Source organism: Lactuca serriola, chromosome 7 (genome assembly GCF_051521515.1).
Source record: "Lactuca serriola cultivar US96UC23 chromosome 7, Lser_US96UC23_V15, whole genome shotgun sequence".
Lineage (NCBI taxonomy): Eukaryota > Viridiplantae > Streptophyta > Magnoliopsida > Asterales > Asteraceae > Lactuca > Lactuca serriola.
The window spans coordinates 64,456,861-64,482,892 of record NC_136414.1 but is presented as its reverse complement, the minus strand read 5'-3'; the positions used below and the strand labels follow the sequence as shown (position 1 = coordinate 64,482,892).

Genomic DNA, 26,032 nt, shown 5'->3' with positions numbered 1-26,032 from the left:
TCGGTTTTGACAAAGATAATTAGACAACTATCAAAGGACAATCAAAATTTCGCCGAGGATTGGTCGCTTGTGTGTAGTTGGAAGCATGATATTGGATGGACCATATTGACATTATTATGAATAGGTAAGATTCTATTGAGAATGAGTTGTCATATGGTAAGTATGGAAACGTTTCCATATTTGGAGTTGGATATTGAGAGTCTATGTCTAGATTAGAAATTTTATGAAAAAGGATGTTCAAAGGAATGTACTTTGAGTGAGAAACATCACGTCTATGGAATTGTATTGTAACAATCTCCGATAGAGGACTTTGTAATTCCATTGGCAATAGTCACTGTGACTTTTGTGCTATGGCATTACGAAAGGATCATTGCATAAAATGTTAGAATCTAGCATATTCCATAAGTGGCAAGAATTTGATATTCTTTCATTTGTGAAAAGGATTAGGAGTTGTGAAATGAGTATGATTGGAAATGTGTTCATTTGATCTATTTCACAAAGTAAGAACCATAGGTTAGCATTGTGTGCATGCTGAGAGCATGGGACAAGTGTAGTTGTAATTCAAGTAAGAAGTTGATTACCCGAAACAACAAATAATGAGTAATCGATATGGTGATAAATAAAAAGTGTTTTATTTATACTCAAATGTTTGAGGCCATATGTGATTAGTATTATTCTTGTGTTTCACTTTGCATGTTTTGACTTCCTGAATAATTTAATTGGTTGAGAACAGTCAAATTATTCAAACGGGCCACAGTCGTTCATATGTTGGAAGTAGATATGAATGAAGACTGTCGTGAATTGGTGTGTGGATTGTCTAAATAGCATTAGACATAAGCAAATGTTTGCTGCAACGTTCATGAGTGCTTATGAATATGATTTGAGCATTGGATTAAACCCACACTCACTTGGATTACTTCATGGATTGTTATCATAAGTGATTAGTGAGACGATAACATCTTATATTCTTGAAACCGAGATGCGTGAGTTGTATCTTGCGAGTCGGTTGCACATTGATAATATGTAAACGTGCTAGTAACTTGGTGTTACAAAATATATTGTTGTGTGTGATTTGGTGAGTGAGTGCAAGCGAGCATTGAGTCAAATTTTATCCGTTCCTTTTATCCAAAGTAGGATAAAAGCGATATCTGTGGGCCTCTCGATGATTTAGTGATGACACCTAAGTGCTTGGCCAAGCCGGGACTAATTTGATGTGTTCAAATTGTAGTCTGTTGTCAGTCGTCATAAATCTGAATTTGGGAAACAGCACATAGACAGAGAGAATGATTTAGATCCATGTCTCAGTCTATATGATATCTAGAATGGAGGAATATATGATCCCTTATCTTAAGGACACGCGTATCTGATAAGATCAAAGTTGACAGCGGCTTTAGAAAGCTACGATTGCAGATCAGGATCTGAAGTCATACGCAGGATAGTTATTAGACTTATCGAAGTGGGAGACTGTTGGATTAGTGTCTAAGTCCATAACTATTTTGGTATGTACTTGACCTGATGGTGCATGGTCCTTTTGGGTTGCCTTCACCAAAGCAACTTGATAGAATGAATAATGGAGAGAAAGGATTAAATATGCTTTATTAATATATTATGAGAATAATATATAAAGGAGAAATCATATTGTTTAATTAATATTAGTCAAGAATTAATAAGAATTAAGTTTGTGGCTAAAAGAGATTAATTAAACTTAAGGGACTTGAACTATCAATTGTATGATAGTTGAATATTGAGCTAATGGACTCCATATTAAAGAGGTGGACGAATTCTATGGGGAAACCCATTAGAAATCGTCCAAAGCCCTTTAAGGAGAGAGCCCATGGGTTGCTTAGGGTTAAGCATCCAAATTAGGGTTTCCTTGTTAGATAACCCTAATAGCCTCACTATTTAAGGAACCCTTATGCCCCAAAAACGTGGACAAGCTTTCTTCTAGGGTTTCCACACGTTTTGGGCCGCCTCCTTCTCTTCTTCTCTTCATCCTCTTGCTCTTGGTGTTTGTGAACCATTAGAGGAGTGACATTTGTGACTCTAAGCTTTCTAAAGTCAATACAAGGAGGATTTGGGATTGTTATTGCTACATAACAATCAAGGTAATAACTTAAACCCATTCTTATTTTAATATGATTACTTGTATGCTAGAACTAGGGTTTATAGTCTTGGATGAATTGCATGTACAATAGAGAAACCTAGATCCAAGCATTAGGGTTTGTATGAGCACATAGGATGTTCTTATTGATAAAACCCATCAGAATAGCCCTACACTCCGGATTTTCATCATTTTCGGACATTTTTCATCATTTTAAGGCATTTTGGCTTCGGGAATACCTCCAAACTCATTTTTTCCTATCCTAAACCCCTTAAACCCCTATTTTATGCCAAAATTAATTATTTATAAAATATGTGTATAAAATAATACTCAAGATTTTAAAGAGATTTTTAGAGGATAAAGGGGTTTGACTTTATGTTGTGATGCGAAATCCTCCATTTTCCCATGTAAATCCTAGTTAAACACACATTACCCTTAGAAACTAAGCTTTACCCACCAGTTTTCCATGCAAATGTCAAGTCACTCCTTATCCCTCCCCTTTAGAATACGTGAATCTCCTTTCCCCATATTTCACTTCTCACTTCCTCATCCAGTAAACGCCCAAGAACTCTCTCAAACTCCTTCAAGACTCAAGCTTCATTCCTTCAAGGAAAATTTCCAGAATCTTTGTAAGTGTTCATCCTCTTTTACTAGTAACTCTTCATATTATTCCTAAGACTTTCTTACATTTACACATAGAATTATTCTTAGGATTCTCTAAAGTTCAAAGAATACTTCCAAGTGCTGGAACTTGGAAACTCCTTACATCTCTTCCAATCTCCAACAAACAAACCAAGGTGAGCTTCATACCCCACCTTTTTCTAAGTTTTTATTGTTTTTGTGGGAGAATACAAGTCAAATCTTGTCTAAATCCTTGGATAATTGCATGTATTTATATGTTTAAGTATGTATATTGAGATGTTATTATATTATAGCAAATTTTTCATGAACGTGAGTTCACAAATTATATGAAAATCCTAGAAATGTTTACAAAACCACCATATATAGAATACTTTATGTACAAGAAGGGCCTCCCAAGGTTTTCAATGTGTCCATTCATACCCCTCTTATTTCACATCTCTATATCCAAATATAAAAAGTTGTTGAAATAGACTTATAAGTTGACAAAATTTCTAGGATTTATAAAGTTTTGGACTTTATGCCCATAAATGATTGTGTTCGCAAACTATTAGGGGGTATTTCATAAATATTTGATATTAATATTTGCGGCAAGAAAATACACAAATAAAGCCTTTATGACAAAAAAAATTTGCATGTCATAAAGCTGCTGTCATAAACTTACACCAGCCAAAGATACATATATAACTCACAACTAGGCTTTTTCCGATAAATTGAATCAAACATAGCCTGTTATAAAGAAAAAGGGGCTGTTTGCCGGCTTTGATAAAATTTGGTTCATTTTGGATAAATATTTCAAAGCGGGTTGATTTCAATAAACGAATAAACGAAACGAATTATCTAGTTACAACTACAACTATTATTATTATTTATTTAGTAAATTATGAATTTCACGATTTGCTCAAAGATCGGTTAGTATTCTAGTGGGAATTTGTGTATAGATCTATACGGGGTTGACACCCCGTACCTTCGCTGTTCACTACAGCTAGACCGGCTAGTCTAGGGTGATAAATGTCTTGAACAAAACCGACGCCTGAAAAACGTCATAACAGACACTTTGTCATATTAGTATGGTTATAACGACTCACTAGAATATATCAGAAACATATTTATACAGATTTCATCTTCGGTTGAAAATCAACTATTTTTGGTTAGTTGAATTACATCGAGAGACCGGTGAAGATTCTGGATGGGAACGTGAAGACCTTGAGGAACAAGGTAGTGAACTTGGTCAAAGTGCAGTGGCAACATCGGAAAAGGTCTGATTGGACTTGGGATCCTGAGGCTGAGATACATGAGCATTATCCTAATCTCTTCGCAGAGGATGACTTCGAGGAAAAATTCTGATTCTAGTAGGGGAGAATTATAACACCCATTTCTAGGTATTTCCACTTTTATTCTGAAAATGAAATTGTTTTGCAAATCTAGTCCTTATGCTAGGCGTAAATCCATAAGTGGATCGCAACAGAGGTTGAGTATGTTAGGCGTACACGTGAGTATGTCGGGCGTACTCATGCCGCCCTTAAACCCTAAATTTTTAGGGTTGTGTCCTCTATTTAAGCATCTTATTCCCCTTGGACATTCTTATGACTAGTTTCCATTCCTCTAAACCCTAAAATCGAAACCCTAGCCTTTGTGAGTGATATTTGAAGCTTTTGAGTGATTTTTTAGTGTTCTTGGTAGTGAAGGAAGTTCATTCAAGAAGTGGTGGTTCATTCAAGATTTTGGATCCAGAATCTACATCTCTTTGTTCATCTATTAATGGTGTAAAGTTCATACCTTGGATCTTGTTTTGTTGGATCTTGTCTAAGCTTAGATTTATGTTCTTTTTGTCCCAAAACCTTGATCTTTGTGGGTATGTAATACTCCAGAGCATATGACCTGTCCTTTCAGACGTTTTAGGGTGCATAGTGTCATAAAAATGAAAGTTTGTTCTTTTTTTTTTATCCATGCATGAGTTATGGCGTTTTAAGTGAGTGCCACGACATGGAAGTCTAAATCCCACATCGTGGTGACCATTTTTAGTAACTACATAAGTCGATTCTTAGGTCGAAATTTATTGAGTGGCTGGAGGATTAAGCTAATGGTTGCAGCCAAAAAGCTCTAGAGAACCCTTGAAAGATCTGAAATCGTTTGGAGTTCAAGCATTGAAGATATTTTGAAGAAGAACATCATTAGAACTCGATTTTCTAGTTTTTACTATGTCTTATCTAGCTAAATTAGATTTATTGCTTGTTTCTAATTTAATCATGGGCTAATCACCCTATACTTTCGTTTGGTAATGATAAACCCTTAACCTAAGTGTTAATTTCGAATTTATGGATCTTTTATGTTGGTTTTACTAGTGTTTGATAAATCATAATCCTAACTGCATGTTGAAGTTCTAGCTTATATTGCTTATTTTACAAGTTTTATGTAGTAGATGATTACTCTATTTGCATGAATTTGTTATCTAGTTTTTTATGAACATTAAATAATTGGATCTAGTGATTGAGCAATCCTAGAGTTAGGTGAATAAAATTTAGTTACTTTGATTGTTTTACAGAGCATAATTAATCCATAATTTGTGCTTGATTTACTTGTCTTGACCTTGGATAGGCAATTCATTGATTCATCATTCATATTCCAATTCATACTTAAGGAATTGGTAATCAATATAATTTTTCCACCAGAAATCGACCATGGGAGACCGGGAATTTAGAACTAAATGGAAGTACTCTTAAACTTGAATTAAAAATCGTTTTCTTTGCTTGCTTAGTCTTAATAGTTGCTTAATTGGTATTTGTTTGATTTAAGTTGTTGGTCTTGCTAAATCAGTACCCCCCCCCCCTCATTTAAAGTTATTTCTTAGTTTAATTATTAGTAGTTATTTTCTAATTAGAATTATGTTTTCTATGTACGATACCCGACTTACTTTACTTTACTATAATTTGATTAGGTTCACTGCCTAAGTGCGATTAGTTAGTTAAGTTGTGTTAGATTTTTAAATAAAACTAATAAGTATATAAATTGCGCATCAGTGGAGATAGAACATTCGAACCTTTGCTCTAGCATACATGCAAATCATATACTCTTTGATTTTCAACAAACATTTTGTTGGGTAACCCATGATGCATGTAAGGTGCTTGCCAACATCTGTCATGCGTCATGGGCAAGAAAATATGTTCCCAACATTCATTGTAATTTATTCCACATTGATATTTTAGAATTCATCCTGGTGTTATCGGTTAATGAACACAATGTACTGATAATAATGCTTATTGAGGTAACTCGTGAGTACATTCAATGTATTTTTGTTCAATGTTGTCTAATGGGAGGTAAAATACTATAAAATATTGAATTATTATTTACTTCTAAAAATATCATAAATCATAATGTTTATTTTTTTGGGAGGTTGACTAACACACTCACCCCGTATGCAAAGATGGTCTTTCACAAGAGGATGTAAATGTTTGTTTGGTGGCATGCAACAAAGATCCCGTCCGAGATCCTATCTCCAATCCCTAGAGCATTTATCAAGTTTTTAGTTTTAAAACTTTTGTTGTAGATTTGAACCACAACACATTTTAATGTGGTAAGTGGCACAATCTCGATATAGGGCACGGTCATGCTATTGCGAGATTACATTATTCAAACATTAAGAAATTTGATTATATGGCTCAGATATATTATTGGACTGATGTGTTATGAACTACAAGCAGTCGCAAAATATGCATCCTCTTCCTCTCCATCTGAATGAGAAATGATAGACCCATTGATAGTCGTTTAATCCCTATATAACCAAATATTTATTTTTATATGTTTGTTATTGATTTGAAGTGACAAATAAAAATTATTATTGCATGTTACTTTTTACATATTACAAAGAAAAAAACATAATTTAGAAATATCGTATAGTTATTTCACTTATAAATAACAAAATACATAAATACAAGATCATTTTGAGATCAATGATTCTAATCCAAATATTTAAATAAATAAATAAATAAAACCCTTATTTGGACAATGATGCTAGTTCAAAAAAATTTAGACCAAAGTAGCGATTTTTGCCTAACCACGAGGACCATTTTGTGGTTTTGTCTTAAAGAAACTTAAGTAATGTTGCCATGTTGGTACATTGCGACTCGTTTGAATGAAGTGCCTTCCCCCTCCCACCACTTTCTCTCTCACACAGCTTCACATTCAATACGTGTGAGACAAAATCCAACACCAAGATACATCATGTTTATGTGAATGTGTGTGTGTCTGTTGACAGACAGAAGGGCTATGACAGAACATGCCGAAATTAATCCTTTTAAAGTGATGTATATTTACGACATATTTCAATGATGTATGCAAAAATGGAGCTTCAACTGGCCCTGTCTCTCTCTTCTTCTTCGTCTTCATCTTCTACACAGTTTGATCTGAACGATCAGAACCATGAAACTGTACAAGGAAAAGCCATGTTTGGGTTCATGAAAACGGAGGATTTATTGAAAAGGAAGCTCTGCGTTAATGGCGATGACGATGAAGAAGAGTTCCATGCCCCTGAAACACTGCCTCTTCTTTTCTGCAACAATAGTAACGAAGATTATGGTGATGATGTGAATGAAGTTGAATCCACTTTTATGTTCATCAATCACAAGTAATTATTTTCGCTTTCCTCTTTTTTTCTTTGATGATTATCATGGTATTTAGATTCTGATTTTTTGTGAAAGAAACATGGTAGCCTTAGTATATACTCTTTTCCATTTTATTGAAAAATATACTAGTTATTATTATTTTTGAACAGCATATATAATTATTATGATAAATATGTTAGCTTATATGTAATTAATTAACACGATAAATATGACTAAACCGACATGTTACTACAAATTAAAGTAATCTAATTATTTTTTTACATGGCAAAATGGGTCGGGTCACTTTGACTTCCATGCACTCTTTGATTTTTCTTTAGAATCTTTAATCAATAGATAATATGTTAAGTGGAGAAATTAAATATCCTTCTATCTATATAGGAGAATATTTGTTTGGTGTCAAAAATATTTTTAATTAAATTGATTTAGAAATTAGAACGCTTTATTTGTTTGGTTTCACTTAAGGCAACTTCTATGATCCGTTAAAAATAAAATGTAACTAAGGTTGACTCGTTTATCCTTATATAAACCAACTGTAACTAAGGTTGACTCGTTTGAAGGCATAAATTAAGATCTAATGAAATTTACATGGTTCGTCAGAGCCACTCTACATGCCAAGTAGAAAAGATTTATTATTAATTTTGTCAAATCTTTACAACTACATAGAAATCTATATATAAAGCTAGCCATTTGAGGTATTTAATTTTGACCATTAAAACATATTAGATTTCCATCATAAAACTGCATATGGACACCTATTGCTTGGTTGCATAGCAATGATCCGGTCCAATCAGATTTCAGAATTCAACAGTAACACATATAGCGCATGTTTGTCATATATATTGACTATTGTGTTGGTTTTCTATTAGAAACGGCGGAGATGAGAATGGTGTAATCGGGTGGCCGCCGGTGAAATCAAGTAGGAAGAAGCTTTGCCACCAGAACCATGGTGGCAGTGGTGGTGATGATGGTCGTCGAGGAAGCGGAGGGTCAAAGTCAATGTATGTTAAGGTGCAAATGGAAGGAGATGGAATTGCAAGAAAGATTGACCTTAATCTACACCATTCTTACCATACACTCGTTCACACGTTAGCCCATATGTTTGGGAAGTGTAAGTACCTATGATAATATTGTGGATTAATAATCAAACAACTTTTTTTTTTAGGCTACTACTATTAATATACCCTTTTATTTATTATATACTTTCTTAGTTTGATAAAACATCAAATCAGTGGTATAATAAATAATTAGGGATGCATATTTGATAAAGTAAATATTAAAATATTAAAATAGAAATGTATATTTAATAGTAGCGAGGGTGTATGAATAAAATCACATTTTTTAATATATGTTATAAAAATAATATTGTCTTTAGATATTATTTAAAAGATTTTGATGTTGAATTGTTTGTCAAAATACTTATAGATGTTGTCTTCATAACATGTATGATCATGATGTTGGAGAAACAGGTAAAGAAGAAGTGAAGCTTACGTATCAAGACCAAGAAGGGGATTGGTTGCTTGCTACTGACGTGCCTTGGGGGTATTTTAGTAATTCATGCGAATTATAATTCAATAAAATCTAATACATGCTTAATATTCACAATGTTGGTCGATCAGGATTACATTCTTACCCCTATTTCTAAATTTTGCAGATCATTTATGGAGGCAGTTCAGCGCCTAAAACTACTAAGAAGTAGTTATTGAAAGATTTGCAAGATAGTAGACCCTTCATCGTTTTGGTAGAATTGGAGCTAGAATATAAGTAAAACTATTAGAAATATATAATTTTCTATTCTAAATACAATGCGTTGATTAATTATGTGGTATCGCGTGGTTTTTATGTGATGGTGTGAATTCTAGACGATGTGTGCGGATTTAATTTCATAATTTTCTTCTATTTGTCTGAATGAATTTTACTGTTTTAGTTTGCTTTTATTTCATTGGTTATACGCTTTTAACGAGTGTTTCCTGTTCCTTAATGACTATTCATGATCGTGTATATTATTTATGTGTACATCCTGAATGAGTTATATATTCATTAGTGAGAATAGGATCAAGGAAAATAGTTAGTTTACACAAGGATACCTCATAGTTCTTTTCTTAATGCTTATCCTTTCTTTCTCTCTTTTCGTTTCTTGCAATCCACAGTCAGCTTCACTGGGTTTGTCGGAATTCAATTCATTTCATCATCTTTAATTTCTCGGTCATCGAGCTCTTTTTCTTCATTCATCATGACTATTGAAAAATCATATGGTATTACCAATATTAAAGCGTACATCCCAGTTATTTTGGATGATGATCGTTTGAAGTCTGAACTATGATTTATGGAGAGTATTATTTGAAACCCTTGTAATAGTTTTGGAGTCCGAGATTGTCATGTTGAAATAAACAAAGAAGCAACAACTGAACAACACTAGTAAAAAAAAAGAATGGGACCGAATTGACTCGATTGTCAGTTTGTGGATTTATGGAACGATTTCACAGCCTATTCTTCATAGATTTTGGAAAAAAATATATGATTGCTCATCAAGTTTGTAAGAATCTCGAGACACTCTTTCATGACAAAAAAGACGCCAAAGTCGTGCAGCTCGACAATGAACTATGTAAAACTACTATTGGTGATTGAAAAATCATAGAATATTACACTCGGATCAAGACGGTTGATGACTTGATTGATAATATTGATGTTGCAGTCCCAAAAAAGAACATTGTCATGTACACCATCATTGGATTGTCTTTCAAGATCGATTATATTGCCAATTTAATATGTCATCGTGTGCATGTTCGTATCTTCATGAAGACAATATCCATGCTTCTCCTTGAAGAACAGTGCATAGGTCAAAATCACACTCGTACTGTAAAAGCCTCAAACATGGAAAACTCATCATATCCTATGATCATAGAACACTCAAATATGATCACAGAACACTCAAATAGTATTAATCTAAGCAACAACATTCAAGGTGGTTATAATTGTGGAGGTCGTGGTGGGAGATGCCACGATCGAACATCTGAACACGGTGACAATTGTGATACTGTCAACACACAACAATAGCCATAACAGGGGTGAGGGTATGACTAGTGCCTGTGGGCGTATCCCATACTAAATACATCTCGCTAGCCTTAAGCGGCGACTGTTGGGCCTCAACAGTCATAGCCCCAACCTTCATTCAGGTGGCCCAACTTGCAGCTCTAGCCTTAATTCGAGTGTCCCAACTCAACAAACCAGTTTTTAGCCTAGTAGATCAGTAATGGTTCGATTAATCACGTCTATCTTGCATTTCAAGCCAACATCCCTCAATATTTGTGGGCTTACTTTAGTTCTCATGCCTATACTTCCACATACCAACCATCATTGCTTCCGCAAATGTTCAACATCTTATCATCGAATGATCTAGGCACAAACGGGTGATACATGGATTTATTAGGAGTATGCCCACAATCATAACAATTTGGTAATATTACTATTAATAGAGGGTCTTTTTGATTTACATGCAAGAAAGATTTAAGCAATATTTGACAAGAGAGAGATAGTAAGGATATAGTTTGTTAATTTATTACTCATTAATAAATTTGTCACATCCCAAAAATATGATCCAAAATTTTTTAATTTAAGTAAAACAATATTCCAAAAACATTATCCATACAACCCGAATAAAAATAATTATAACAAATATCATATAAAAAACAAAGTGATATATCAAAAGCGGAATCCATATGGTGTGTGCGATGCAATCATCCCAAACTCTTCCCTTTGGAACCGGAAGTACCTGAAACATAACCTGAAAATTGTAAGCACAATCTCAATGAGTTCCCCAAACTACCTCATACCATACATAATAAATCACATACTGGCCCCCCGCCCTACTTCGAGCCTTGCCAGGCATCAAGCTCCGCTCGGTTTACAAATCTGTTATTCTCAGGCCTCGCCCACAATACACATACAACACATATCACAGATCATGCTAACACATAAAAATCATAAAACCATAGCATATGTTCCAGTCCCCGGGCCGCGCCCGACATCGAGCCCCTCCCGGTATACATAGCAACACATAAAACATGTAAGAGTCACACAGACTTCTAGAATCCTAGCATAATGAATAAGGGTCGACATTGGTGCCTTTGACCCGCTAAACCGAGTGAGGAAACTCACCTCGAATGCTGAATCTCACTAAAGATCCCTAGTTGCTGTCCTGATGACTCCCCGAGCTATCAGTACAAAATAACACCCAATTAACACTTCGATTCCAAACTATATCCAATGATCCATATTTTGGGTAAAATGACCATTTTACCCCTGATCTAGTTTCATCCACAACTACGGCCCAAATCCACAATCTAAAAGGCCCAAAACCAAATGATCCTTCATGGCCCATTTATGGCCCAATTTTCCTAATTGGGCCCAATCCTCTCATGGGCCTTACCCTAAACCCAATAAAATTTTCCAAGTCCAAGACACTTGTTCTCAGAAGGCCCAACAAGTGCTCATAACCCAAGCCGAACAAGAGGCCCAAATCCTTGGCCCAACTTGCAAAATCCCTCTGACGGAGTAAGCGGAGCGTACTCAGCTATACGCTAAGCGTACTCGCTGTTTGGATTGTATGCTGAGCCTACGGGCTTGTACACCCAACATACTCATCCATTAAGCCAACTTTTTCATTATGCTCTTATTGCTTAAGTCCAAGGGTCCAAACAATAGATCTGAGTCATAATCAACGTCTAAAACCATAAAGTCACCGACTTGGTGACTTTCCATGCCCCAAAAGAACCGAAACTCGAAATATAACACTTTATTTCCATTAAATAAACTCAAACTCATGCATGGATGAGTCCCAACCCAAAAGATCCTAACTTTAAGACTTAGAATCCTCAAAAACGTCAAGAGGGGCAACTCATAACTTCTGGTATTGCATCAGGCCACCAAAACTCACTCATGGGACCAAAAGTTAACCAAAATCAAGGTAGAGCTAGATCTAAGCTATTACACATCAAGTTCAGAACTTTATACCTCCAAAGAGTGCCAAATAATGATGATGATGTTCCAGATCTACAAGCTCTCACTCTTCCAATGAAGCTTCAAGATGATCTCCTTCCTTCAAAGGCACCAAAATATTTCTAAGCTCAAGAACACTCAAAAATGGAGTTAGGTTTTTGTGGAGGCTGATTAGGAACAAAAGGGAGGCTGATAGAAAAGATCCTTGGGGCATAATGTTCTTTAAATAGTGATCAAACCCTAAACATTAAGGTTTTAGGTATGCACACATACGCCATGTGTACCAACTTGTACGTTGCGCGTATGTGCATGGCATCCGCGATTTATTTACTCTTGTACCCCTCGTGTACATAGGGTGGTACGACCAGCGTATGGTACACCTTAAGCCCAAAATGGTTAAGTCTAATATCTTCAAGGCCCAAAATCAAATTAATTAAATAACCAAGTTTAAATAAATAAATACCATAGAATTATCGGGTGTTACAATTCTCTCCCACTTGAATTAGACTTCGTCCACGAAGTCCACCCCCCCCCCCCAAAACAACTCTGTATAGTGCTCTCTCATCTAATCCTCGGGCTCCCAAGTCTGCTCTGAACCCTTGCGGTGCTGCCATTGCACCTTCACTAGCTCAACAACCATATTCCTCAAGGTTTTCATCTTTTGATCCAAAATCGACACCGGTATCTTAATATAATTAAGGTGGTCATCCACCTGAATATCCTCCAAAGGCACAACTGCTGAATCATCCACTAAACACTTCCGCAACTGAGAGACATGAAACGTGCTATGAATCACTCTGCTCGGATAGAAGATCTAAATGATACGCAACCTAGCCCACCCGAGACAAAACCCTGAAGATACCAATATACCTGGGGCCTAGCTTGCCCTGCTCCCAAAATCGGATGACACATTTCCAAGGTGACACCTTCAGGAGAACCATATCTCCCACCTGGAACTCTAAATCTGACTGACGTCTGTCAACATAACTCTTCTGCCGACTCTGAGTTGTCTCAAGCCTGCTTCGAACCTGCTGAATCAGCTAAGTGGTCTTGAGCACCACCTTGGTACTCCCTATAACCCGCTGACTGACCTCACCCTAATTAATCGGGGTCCTGAATTTCCTCTCGTAGAGCATCTTAAAAGGAGGTCGATCGATGCTAGCGTGATAACTGCTGTTATACGAAAATTCCGCTAACAGAAGATACGTATTCTAATTCCCACCAAAATCCAACACGCACGCACATATCATATCCTCAAGGGTATGGATAGTTCGCTCACTCTAATCCTCGGTCTGCGGATGGAAAATTGTACTGAAAAGAAGACAAGTGCCCAAATCATCATGGAATCTCTTCCAGAACTTGGAACTGAACCGAACATCCCTGTCAGAAACCACTGATACGTGCACCCCATGACGTGCCACCACCTCTCTGATATAAATCTCGGCCAACTTCTCTGCAGAAATACTCTCCTGAATCGGAATGAAATGCACGCTCTTGGTCAAATGATCCACGATGACCCATATCAAATCCACTTAGCGTGTAATCCTGGGAAACTTTGTGATAAAATCCATGGTGACGTCTTCCTATTTCCATACGGGGATCTCCAACGGTTGCATCTTGTCGTGAGGACGTTAATGTTCGGCTTTGACCCTCATGCAAGTCTAACACTGCTCCACATACCATGCCACATCCTGCTTCATGCAGGGCCAACAATAATCAGGATGATGATCCCAATACATCTTCGTCACCCCGGGATGGATGGAGAACCTCGACTTGTGAGCCTCCTCCATCAGAATCTGGCTACACCGCCCCAATAAGCAACCTGAACCCGCCGATGCAGAGTCAACAATCCACAACTATCATAATCAAAAGAAGCCACCTGACCTACAATGCGCTCACTCTTCTGGTTCTCTTCCATCATGACCTTAACCTGCGACTCCCGGATATGCTTTAACATCGGGGTAATCACGGTCATCCTCAAACATATATCCTTGATCGAAGTTGCGACCGCCTTGTGGCTTAGAGCATAGGCCGCCACATTGGCCTTTCCCGGGTGATAAAGGATCTCACAATCATAATCCTTCACCACATCTAACCATCGACTCTACCTCATATTAAGATTCGGATGATCCATCAAGTACCTCAGGCTCTTTTGATCCGTATAAATAGTACAACGGACCCCATAGAGGTTATTTCGCCAAATCTTGAGGGCGAAAACCACGACCCCCAACTCCAAATCATGTGTCTGATAATTCGCCTCATGAGGCTTCAGCTGCCTCGAAGCGTAAGCGATCATGCGACCCTACATCAACACTGCCCCCAAACCAGAGATCGAAGCATCACAATTAACCAAAAAACTATCAATACACTCTGGCAGGGTCAAAATCGGCGCCTCACACAACCGCTCTCTCAAAGTCTCAAAAGTTACCTACTGCTCAGGCCCCCAACAAAATGTCACCGACTTCTTGGTCAGTCGGGTCAAAGGAATAGCTATATTGGAGAAATCCTAGATGAATCTCCGATAGCAACCAGCTAAACCAAGAAAACTCTGATCTCAGATGGAGACCTTGGAACCTCCCACTGCATCACGGCCTCGACCTTGGCCGGATCGACTAGAATACGCTTCTGGTTGACAAGGTGCCCCAGAAACTGTACTTCGCATAACCAGAACTCACACTTGGAGAACTTTGCAAAAAGTCTCTCCCTCCTCAATATATCCAGCACTTCCCTCACGTGCTCCTCATGCTGCTCCTGACTCTTGGAATAAATTAATATATCATCAATGAACACAATCACAGACCGATCCAACATCGGTCTGCACACACGGTTCATGAGATCCATGAACCCCGCTGGAGCATTGGTGAGTCTAAAAGACAACACAACGAACTCATAATGACCATATCAAGTCCGAAAAGTTGTCTTCGGCACATCCTCATCCCTGACCCGCATCTGGTGATAACCTGATCGTAAATCAATCTTGGAGAACTAAGATGCACCCTAAAGCTGGTTAAAAAGATCATCAATCCTCGGGAGTGGATAACGGTTCTTCTCTGTTACCTTATTCAACTCCCGGTAGTCGATATACATACAATGAGACCCGTCCTTCTTCTTCACAAACAGAATCGGTGCTCCCCAAGGAGAACTACTCAGTCGAATAAATCCCTTGTGTAACATCTCCTACAGCCATGTAGACAACTCCTACATCTCGGGAGGAGCCAACCGATACAGTGCTTTAGATATCGGAGCCGCACCTGGAACCAGATCAATCCTGAACTCGACTGCCTCTCCGGAGGCACCCCAGGCAAATCCTATGGAAATACATCCGGGGAATACCGCACAATCAGCACATCATCCATGGTCTCCTTACGCTTATCCTAGGTATCCATGACATATGCGACTTAACTCGAGCAACCTTATTGAAGATAGCGTATGGTTCTCGTTGCAGAACACAAAATCGGCCCACACGGCGGTCTCTTCACATGAATCACCAACTCTCCCCCACTTGTGGTCCGAACCTGAACAAACTGTTGCTCACAATCGATCACTACCCCATTAGGGCTCAACCAATCCATGCCCATGATAATCTTGTTCCCACGCAGAGGAATGGGAACCAAATAAACCAGATACTACTCGCTGAATAACTAAAGAGTACAACCCCGATGGACCCTCGCAACCCGAACCGTCCTATCATCAGCAATCTCAACATAAAGAGGACAAACCAGATCCCTCGGAGCTCCAACAAATCTCTTGCTAAGCACAAGCGATACAAAGGACTGAAATAGTGTTCACAAGGAACGATCCTTAAATAAAACATATAAGCATAAGCAAGCAATTCAATATAAGTAAAGAGATAAGGAGAAGATGCATACTCGTAACCACATCAGGAGCTGCACACGCCCCTTATACCATTAAATGGAAAGCCCTGCTCTTCGTCGCAGGCACATCTACCCGGACCTGGTGACCTCAGTAATCCGAAGAGTCGCAGGAGCGGGTGCTGACACCGGTCTTACTGTAACCAAACTCGGACAATGGGCCTTCTTGTGGCCCCTCTGATTGAAATGAAAGGAATTCAAGTCTGATCCCTGGGTGGTGGTAGCAGTATTATCCCTGGTATAATGACCCGTCCAGCCGCACTTGAAGCAACCAGAACCACCACCACTCCTGCACGGTCCCTCGTGTGTCCTGCCGTACTTTCCAGATTGGCTGGCCATGATGGCCCCTTGATCTGGAATCCGATTCCTTGGGCCTATTTCTCAAAACCATTGATGTATGAACCTTATATAGCTTCCTTTTCCTCTCCATCTACAGGTCAATCTCCCTCTCCCTAGATCGAGCTATCATATCCTCTAGTGTCTTGCAGCTGGATTGGCTCACAAAATGCCGAATGTCGCTCCTCAGCATCTTATGATATCAGGCCTTCTTCATCTCCCCGTCCACTACATATTGCAAAACCATAAGTGCCCTCTCCCTGAACATAGTGGTAATCTCAACCACCATCTCCATAGTCTGGTGGATATCCTGGAACTCTCACGCTAACTGTTGCACCTCAATCACTGGTACAAACTCAGCTCAAAACTGTGACGAGAAGTCATCCAATGTCAACACATCAATCGCATCATCACCCAATGCACGCCCTTCCTCCTCCCACCAGCCTTGTGCCCTGTCCTTCAAAAGGCAGGAAGCTAATTTGACCTTGTCCCCCTTAGGTCAACGACTAGTGCGGAAAGCGTTAGCAACATATGCTAACCACCGCCAGCTCATAATGGGGTCCTTCACCCCATGATAATCCAGAGCTCCACATGCCTGAAACTCCCTGAATGCCACAGAACGTGCTCCCGCTAGTGCTATCATCTTAGAACGAAATGAGCTCAATCGCTCATCCAAAACCTCCAGGATACCCTCCTTGACCGATTCGAAGATCATAGGAGTCTGATCAATAATACAACGAGTGATCTCTGATGAGAGAAACTCCTTGGTTTTCTCATCGAGCTACCCGACATCAGATCCTCAGCCCGAGCCCTCCCCAGCACCAGAACTGCCAATAGGTTTACCTCACAATACCCCCATACAGAAAATAGACCATATAAACCATCAGAACGCACACATCGAAGTATATATTTGGGAATCAAAACTCCTTAAGCTTGCTGATTTTATCGTAACTCTCCTTCAATCGAGTACGAATCCTTTGTTTCCAATAGTATGGGCCCATACTACCTTCCACATCTATTCGTACTTTCCTCAAGAATTTCTTTGACTCAACCAAGTTACTCTATATCCACACAACCTTCCCTCACAGATAAGGCTCATAGCACTAGATCTCATCCTAGGTTTTCATAGGGCAACTCCATACTACTCTCCGCAATCAGCTATAGAAGGAACTCCCGCTAACTTCCTCTAACTAGCTCATGAATACAATTACATATCACTAAAACCAGATAATTCTTTAAATGGAAGGTCTCACACTACAATGGTTGGACTCAAACAAAAGTTGTGCAATAGAGTTAAAACCAACCCCTCTAAAATTATTTAGTTCCCATAATATGTAACTTAGCATATTCTTTTACAAGTTAGCTGAAGCAAGTTAGAACTCCTCAAAGCACAAAGCAAGCAGCATTCGAGCGTCAAGTAATCAGAACCAATCCTAACCTAATCAGGCCATCCTATCACTGACTGATCAGTACTAGTATGTAAGTCTACAAGCTCATACTAGATGCATACATGCTTGCTGCAACAAAAACCAAATCACAAGCTTCTGATAAAAAACGAGCAGTTCTAGTAAGATTTGTAATATGAATACCTTTACGTTTTGCAGAGATATAAGGTGCCATTTTAGGATTCCATTTCCTAGTACCATGGCCAAAATGAACTCCTGCTTCCATCATCTCTTCTAAATTAATGTTCCAATATCTTCTTGTCATTTCTCCCCACACTGCCTCCCCCTTTTGAAAAAAAAAGAGAGGTACCCTAAAATAAATAATTGTTCCGATGGAACCTTCTTTTATACCATAGATTGGCGTAGATACACAGCCCAAGACATTATTCCAAAGGCATCTCTCCAAGCATTTTATCATGGAAAAACTAAGCAGATCCTTAACCCTATCTATCATGTGATTCACAGAATCACAGATTGAAGCATATCAAATAACATGTATGGGTAATTTAGGAAAACTTGTTGGATTAGGTGTGTAAGCCCATAACTATAATCGGTATATACTTCAACTGATAGTAGCATAGTCCTTTTGGGTTGCCCTGTGACATCCCTATTTTCACGGCTAAAAAAGACTGATTTTGTTTATGCTTTATAAAAATCAGAGTATCTCTTTTAATAAAAAACGTTGCGGAATTGGTTCCCAGTAAAACATTATAAATACGTTATCAAAGAATTTCCGAGGAAAAGTATTTTTGTTCATTTTAAAACATTTGCGATGCCATCGTCAATACTAAAACATAAGCATAAACAGAACTTACATTCATTATCGCTAGTGATTTACATCTCCTTAATCTCTCAGTGTAATGTGAAATCATAACAACACATGTGATATAAATAAACTGAGTGGATCAGGTTGGGAAACCTGGTGAGTACATAGGGATTTCATCCCACAATAATATAATTATTATGCTTAAACATCAAACAATCAACTCAATTACCCATCCCCATTATCTTCTTTACTCTTAAGGATCTACCCTAAGAATCAGCTATTCCTTGTTCATTTATTCCTAAGGATCATCCTAAGGAATCGTCACGAAGTCCATCGTTTCCATGGTTTACACAACAGGCACTAAGTCTGCATAGTCGCCGTAGGTTAGGTATCAAGTCTGCATGATCGCCAAGGTTTACACAACAGGCACTAAGTCTACATAGTCGCCAGGGTTTAGGCATCAAGTCTGCATGATCGCCAAGGTTTAGGCACCAAGTCTGCATGGTCGCCAAGGTTTAGAGTAGGCCGGGTGAACACATCGTTCACAACACCTACAGGTTGCGAGCCTACTAGTGTTCCACTGGACTGTCTAGAATAGTATGTGGTTGTCATCCATACTCTGCTGAATGACGGGGCCATCGTTTGGGAAAAGACTTCTCACATTGTCCACCTCTCACCCTCACCTCGTGGTCTATAACAACTCTCAACTCATCATCCAACTCATGTTCCATCTATTACATCGACCCATGTTTTACCCCAACATTATCATAGATATAAAAAACATATACATTTTAAATCATTTAAAACATGTATAAAATCATTCATCCAGCATAGACAGCAAGTATTCAGATAATATGCACACATAGCATAAAATACTTCATATCTATGTGTAAGATGAAAGTAACTATGCACTCACCTGATAAGGTGATGACTCGGTACTCGGACAACACTTCGTTACTGTTAAAACAATTTTCCTCAGACAAAACCTAGTATCATTACCACTAGAGTTTACTCTAACATTAACCGTGACTAATTAATAGTCTATATATTATTACTATTATATAAGCATTAAAAAACACTCTTATATAACTCATAATAATATCCCAAATACTCATTATAAGTTCCTAATAATGTTACTATATTAAAACATAAGCTATACTAATGATAGGGTAGGTATAGCTCACTTACAACGGGTTTCCTTGGAAACCGGGCTCTTCCGGAGCAGAGTTTCTGAGCCGAAGAATCTTCTTTTCGGAGCCGTCAGGCGCTCCGGGGTTTCCGCCTCGTGCTAGGGGTTCCCTAGGCTTTTTGGGGGATTTCGGGAGGTTTAGAGAGAGTTTCTAGAGAGAGAAAGAAGGGGTGAAGGTGTGAGGTTGAGGGTTTCCCCGACACCTCTATTTATAGTGCTCCTAGAGCGTCACCACGTCATGGTGGCCCTCACCACGTTGTGGTGGTGCGTAGGCTCCAAGGTTTCGCCTGGTGCTGACATGTGGCGACGCACATAGGGTAAAAATCAGCCGATTTTAAAAAATTCATAACTTTTGCATACGAACTCCGTTTTCGACGTTCTTTTTTTCCACGCGTAGGTAAAAACAAGATCTACAACTTTAGTTTAGACTCCATCGACTAGTTGACGACCGATCTTAAATTTAACAGTACGAGGAGATTAGATTGTTAAATGACCGCGAAGAATTCGCAACTCCTTCATACGGACTCCGTTTTCGTCTATCTTTTTACCGTTGAGTTCCTATTAATGAGATCTTCAACTCTCATTTAGGTCATATTAGCCAAAAACTGCTCGAACTAAAATTCGAGTTTCGGGCCGTGCACTGCTAAGCCGAATCTTAGAAAAATCATAACTTCCTCATACGAAGTCAGATTTGGGCGTTCTTTTTATGGATGTTCTAGGTTTAACTTATACTACAACTTTGGTTTAGTTCACCAAGGCTAAAAAGTCCTCCAACATAAATTCACTATTTACGTCTCCCAGTGTCGTGCCGGTTTTGCCGAAAAACTTCGACGAGCCATAACTTCTTCGTTATAACTCGGATTTCGGCGTTCTTTATATGTACGGAACCCTCGAGACATATTCTACAACTTGGTTAAGATTATTTATTCAAAATAATCTATTATCGAAAAGTCGTTTTCGACCCCTATTATCTCTAAATTGACTAGCCTGGATCTACGGGCGTTACAATTGTCTCCCCCTTAGGATGATTACGTCCCGAAATCATTAACGAAACAGGGCTTACATGATGACTCCGTACGTTATCTCTTCATCATAAGTAATAACCGTAATTTTGATGTTTCTTCGAACGAGTATCTAACTCTAAGACTTCCTGACTGCAGGCGGTGCCCGATCTTGGACCCGCTCTCTATCTCATGTTAGACTTTCAGTCATGATCTTCATATCATGATCTCGATATTTATTGGAGACTCCTTCTTTAACAAACTTGAGATAAGTTTCTTCCTTCGATTATCATAATAGACCGATGGGTCTTGTTGTAATGACCTCTCATCCTATGATGCATTGCTTGGACTCAGGTCTTTTAGAGTCAAATTCCAGAACACACTATACCTTCCTGCATGTTCTAATCACATCTTAAAAGGTAGCATTTCTAGCTACAAGCAACCGTCGTGATACCTCTACCGATTACTTCGATTATCTTTTACTTCAATCCTATGGCTTAAGTCAGATGCTACATCAAACTCGATTTTCTAAACCACTTAGCATACTCAGGGAAGTCGGACTCAATTCGATATGACCACTAGGGTCGGAATATCAACTATCTTCTTAGTCATTACCGAAACGATGGTAACGACATACTTGAATAAAACGGAATCAATTACTAGCTTCTTGGTAACCTTGTGACTTTCCCTGATCCAAGTGTAAGTCCTGTGCTTCTGGTAGTATATGCATCTATTACCTTTCACACCTACTCATACTCATCCTAAGTATTGTCTCGCAGTCCCCAAGTCACCATACAGGAAAATCACATAACAGTTTAACACATCAGATAACAAAACGAAGGCTTTATTATTTCTTGAAACTATTACATAGGTTTTCAAGTTCACCCTAGACTATGCCTATAATAGGCTACATCATATGGTTCTATCTCTTTGGCTACCTCATAACTTGATCATCGGGTATGAATTCCTCATCCTTGGTTCCTCGCATTGTTTTCTGCTTCGTCGAGGATCATGTGGAACGCCCTTGACCTTGGTGGCGTGTTAGGCCTTGCTGCCTCGTTTTTCTTTGGGCAGTCCCTAGAAATATGTCCTTCTTTGTTACATCCATAGCACACCTTCTTGTTGGACGCACACTTGCTGGCGTAATGCCCTGTCTTTCCACATTTGTAGCAAATCACCTCCTTGCTACATTTCCCGAAGTGCTTTTTTTACACTTTTCGCACCACTTGGCTTCACCTCCTCCTCCTTCGTCAGTCTTTGAGAATTTCCTTTCTTTGTTGGATTTTGAAGATCCTTCATGCTTTCTTTTCTTGCCAACTCCAGCTCTCTCCAGACCCTTTTCCCTAATCTGGGTCTCAACATTCCTGGCTGCCCAGATGGCTCCTTTCAAAGTGGTTTCTTGCTTGACCATTGGTCCAAAGTCTTCTGGTAATCCATGGGCAAACTTGTTGACCTTGGAGAGCTCAGTTGGAACTAGGTAAGGAACAAGCTTCATTTTCTCCATAAAACTTGCAGCATACTCGATGACACTCATCCTTCCCTTCTTTAGATTCTGGAACTCATTTTTGATCTCCAGAAGATCCTGCTCAGAGCAGTACTGCATCTTTAACTGCACCAGAAAATCTTCCCACGACATCTTGCTCGCTTCTCCTTTGGGCATCGAATCAGCTAGTAGCTTCCACCAGCTTAGTACTCCAGATTTCAACAAAGGAACCGCGAGAGCGGTCTTTTTCCTGTTGCTACACTCGCAACTCTCAAACATCGTCTCCATCTCAAAGATCTAGTTCATGACTTCCACTGGCTTCGGGCTTCCAGATAGACTCGGTGGTTTGGATGCCATGAAATCCTTGTATTTGCATCCACGTCCGTCATTTCCTCCATCCTGGTAGTTTCGCCTAACTATCGGTGGGTTGCCTTGACCAACAGTCCCACTGGGGGCAGTTGATTGCTATCTCCATTTGCATTCCCGACTCCACTTCGGGTTCTAGCTATTTTGATCTATACCCCAGTTCAGATGTTCGGTGCGAAATGACGAGAATTAGGATAGGAAAGATTTTATTTACGATTGACGTGTAAATCTCCTTATTACTCCGAAAAAATACATGCCAGTTCTAATACCGTAATTAAACGTTTAGAAATCTGACACATAAAATTTCTAGATCCGGTCGGCGACAGACCATAGATCCGATCAAACAACAACATATAAGGCATCTTTATAGCTATAACATAAATCATTTAGCACAATAAACATTTTAGGCATTTTCCCTAAATAAGCTAGTGCTTGTCTCTATTCAGGTGTATTACCTAAATCCATTAGACACACTCCTCACAATCATTGCTTAGCATTCTAAGTTTAAGTCGAGAAATAAATCCATATTCCGAGTTCTCTTAAACTAATGCTCTGATACCAACTGTGACATCCCCATTTTCACGGCTAGAAAAGACAGATTGTGTTTATGCTTTATAAAAATCAGAGTATCTCTTTTAAGAAAAAAACGTTGCGGAATTGGTTCCCCGTAAAACATGATAAATACGTTATCAAAGAATTTCCGAAGAAGAGTATTTTTATTCATTTTAAAACATTTGGGATGTCATCGTCAATACAGAAACATAAGCATAAACAGAACTTACATTCATTATCGCTAGTGATTTACATCTCCTTAATCTCTCAGTGTAATGTGAAATCATAACAACACCTGTGATATAAATAAACTGAGTGGGTCAGGTTGGGAAACCTGGTGAGTACATAGGGGTTTCAACCCACAATAATATAATTATTATGTTTAAACATCAAACAATCAACTCAATTACCCATCCCCATTATCTTCTTTACTCTTAAGGATCTACCCTAAGAATCAGCTATTCCTCGTTCATTTATTCCTAAGGATCATCGTAAGGAATCGTCACGAAGTCCATCGTTGCCACGGTTTACACAACAGGCACTAAGTCTGCATAGTCGTCGGAGGTTAGGCATCAAGTCTGCATGATCACCAAGGTTTACACAACGGGCACTAAGTCTACATAGTCGCCAGGGTTTAGGCATCAAGTCTGCATGATCCCCAAGGTTTAGGCACCAAGTCTGCATGGTCGCCAAGGTTTAGAGTACACCGGGTGAACACATCGTTCACAACACCTACAGGTTGCGAGCCTGCTAGTGTTCCACTGGACTGTCTAGAATAGTCTGTGGTTGTCATCCATACTCTGCTGAATGACAGGGCCATCGTTTGGGAAAAGGCTTCTCACATTGTCCACCTCTCACCCTCACCTTGTGGTCTATAACACCTCTCAATTCATCATCCAACTCATGTTCCATCTATTACATCTACCCATGTTTTACCCCAACATTATCGTAGATATAAAAAACATATACAGATTAAATCATTTAAAACATGTATAAAATCATTCATCCAGCATAGACAACAAGTATTCAGATAATATGCACACATAACACATAATTTATATAAAATACTTCATATCTATGTGTAAGATGAAAGTAACTATGCACTCACCCGATAAGGTGATGACTCGGTACTCGGACAACACTTCGTTACTGTTAAAACAATTTCCCTCGGACAAAACCTAGTATCATTACCACTAGAGTTTAGTCTAACGTTAACCGCGACTAATTAATAGTCTAGATATTATTACTATTATATAATCATTAAGAAACACTCTTATATAACTCATAATAGTATCCCAAATACTCATTATAAGTTCCTAATAATGTTACTATATTAAAACATAAGCTATACTAAAGATAGGGTAGGTATAGCTCACTTACAGTGGGTTTCCTTGGAAACCGGGCTCTGCCGGAGCAGAGTTTCTGATCCGAAGGCTCTTCCTTTCGGATCCGTCAGGCGCTCCGGGGTTTCCGCCTCGTGCTAGGGGGTTCCCTAGGCTTTTTGTGGGATTTCGGGAGGTTTAGAGAGAGTTTCCACAGAGAGAAAGAAGGGGTGAAGGTGTGAGGTTGAGGGTTGCCCCGGCACCTCTATTTATAGTGCTCCTAGAGTGTCACCACGTCATGGTGGCCCTCACCACGTCGTGGTGTTGCTTAGGCTCCAAGGCTTCGCCTGGTGCTGACACGTGGCGACGCACACAGGGTGGAAATCAGCCGATTTTCAAAAATTCATAACTTTCGCATACGAATTCTGTTTTCGACGTTCTTTTTTTCCACGCGTAGGTAAAAACAAGATCTACAACTTTCATTTAGACTCCATTGGCTAGTTCTCGACCGATCTTAAATTTACCAGTATGAGGAGATTAGACTATTAAATGATCGCGAAGAATTCGCAACTCCTTCATACGGACTCCGTTTTCATCTATCTTTTTACCGTTGAGTTCCTATTAATGAGATCTTCAACTCTCATTTAGGTCGTGTAAGCCAAAAACTGCTCGAACTAAAATTCGAGTTTCGGGCCGTGCACTGCTAAGCCGAATCTTAGAAAAATCATAACTTCCTCTTACGAAGTCAGATTTGGGCGTTCTTTTTATGGATGTTCTCGGTTTAATGTATACTACAAATTTGTTTTAGATCACCAGGGCTAAAAAGTCATCCAACATAAATTCACTATTTACGTATCCCGGTGCCGTGTCGGTTTTGCCGAAAAATTTTGACGAGCCATAACTTCTTCGTTATAACTCGGATTTCGACGTTCTTTATATGTACGGAACCCTTGATACATATTCTACAACTTGGTTAAGATTATTTATTCTAAATAATCTTTTTTCAAAAAGTCGTTTCCGACCCCTATTATCTCTAAATTGACTAGCCCGGATCTACGGGCGTTACATGCCCTCAAAACTAGCAAATAGACAGGATGATATTTGGAGAGAGATGATGAATTTATTATTTGGTTAATAAATTGAAATGAATGACTTTTTAATGTATTATGAAAATAATATATTAATTAGAAATCATATTATTTAATTAATAATTAATCAGATATTAATTTGGAATTATTTTTAGGATTAAAAGAATTAATTAAAAGTGTAAGGGCTAAAGTGTAATTGTTTAATAGTTGAGCAAGAGGTTCGAGAAACTTCCTAGGGAAAGGTATGGAAGAAAT

General features: G+C 38.6%; 1 protein-coding gene across 1 annotated transcript; it reads left to right on the top strand.

The window, feature by feature from the left end:
• The first annotated feature begins 6,908 nt into the window (after window positions 1-6,908).
• LOC145064800 (auxin-induced protein IAA6-like) lies at window positions 6,909-9,296 on the top strand. Its single transcript, XM_079012168.1, has 4 exons — window positions 6,909-7,364; window positions 8,229-8,470; window positions 8,829-8,901; window positions 9,014-9,296. The coding sequence occupies exons 1-4, from the start codon at window positions 7,066-7,068 to the stop codon at window positions 9,063-9,065; spliced, it is 666 nt and encodes a 221-aa protein (XP_078868294.1). The 5' UTR covers window positions 6,909-7,065; the 3' UTR covers window positions 9,066-9,296.
• The last annotated feature ends 16,736 nt before the right edge of the window (window positions 9,297-26,032 follow it).

Excerpts from the sequence above, each read along its gene's own strand:
- LOC145064800 (XM_079012168.1), top strand. The coding sequence starts at position 7,066 with ATGATGTATGCAAAAATGGAGCTTCAACTGGCCCTGTCTCTCTCTTCT. Across the intron at positions 7,365-8,228 it reads TTTATGTTCATCAATCACAA|AAACGGCGGAGATGAGAATG; the intron begins GTAATTATTTTC and ends GTTTTCTATTAG. Across the intron at positions 8,471-8,828 it reads AGCCCATATGTTTGGGAAGT|GTAAAGAAGAAGTGAAGCTT; the intron begins GTAAGTACCTAT and ends TTGGAGAAACAG.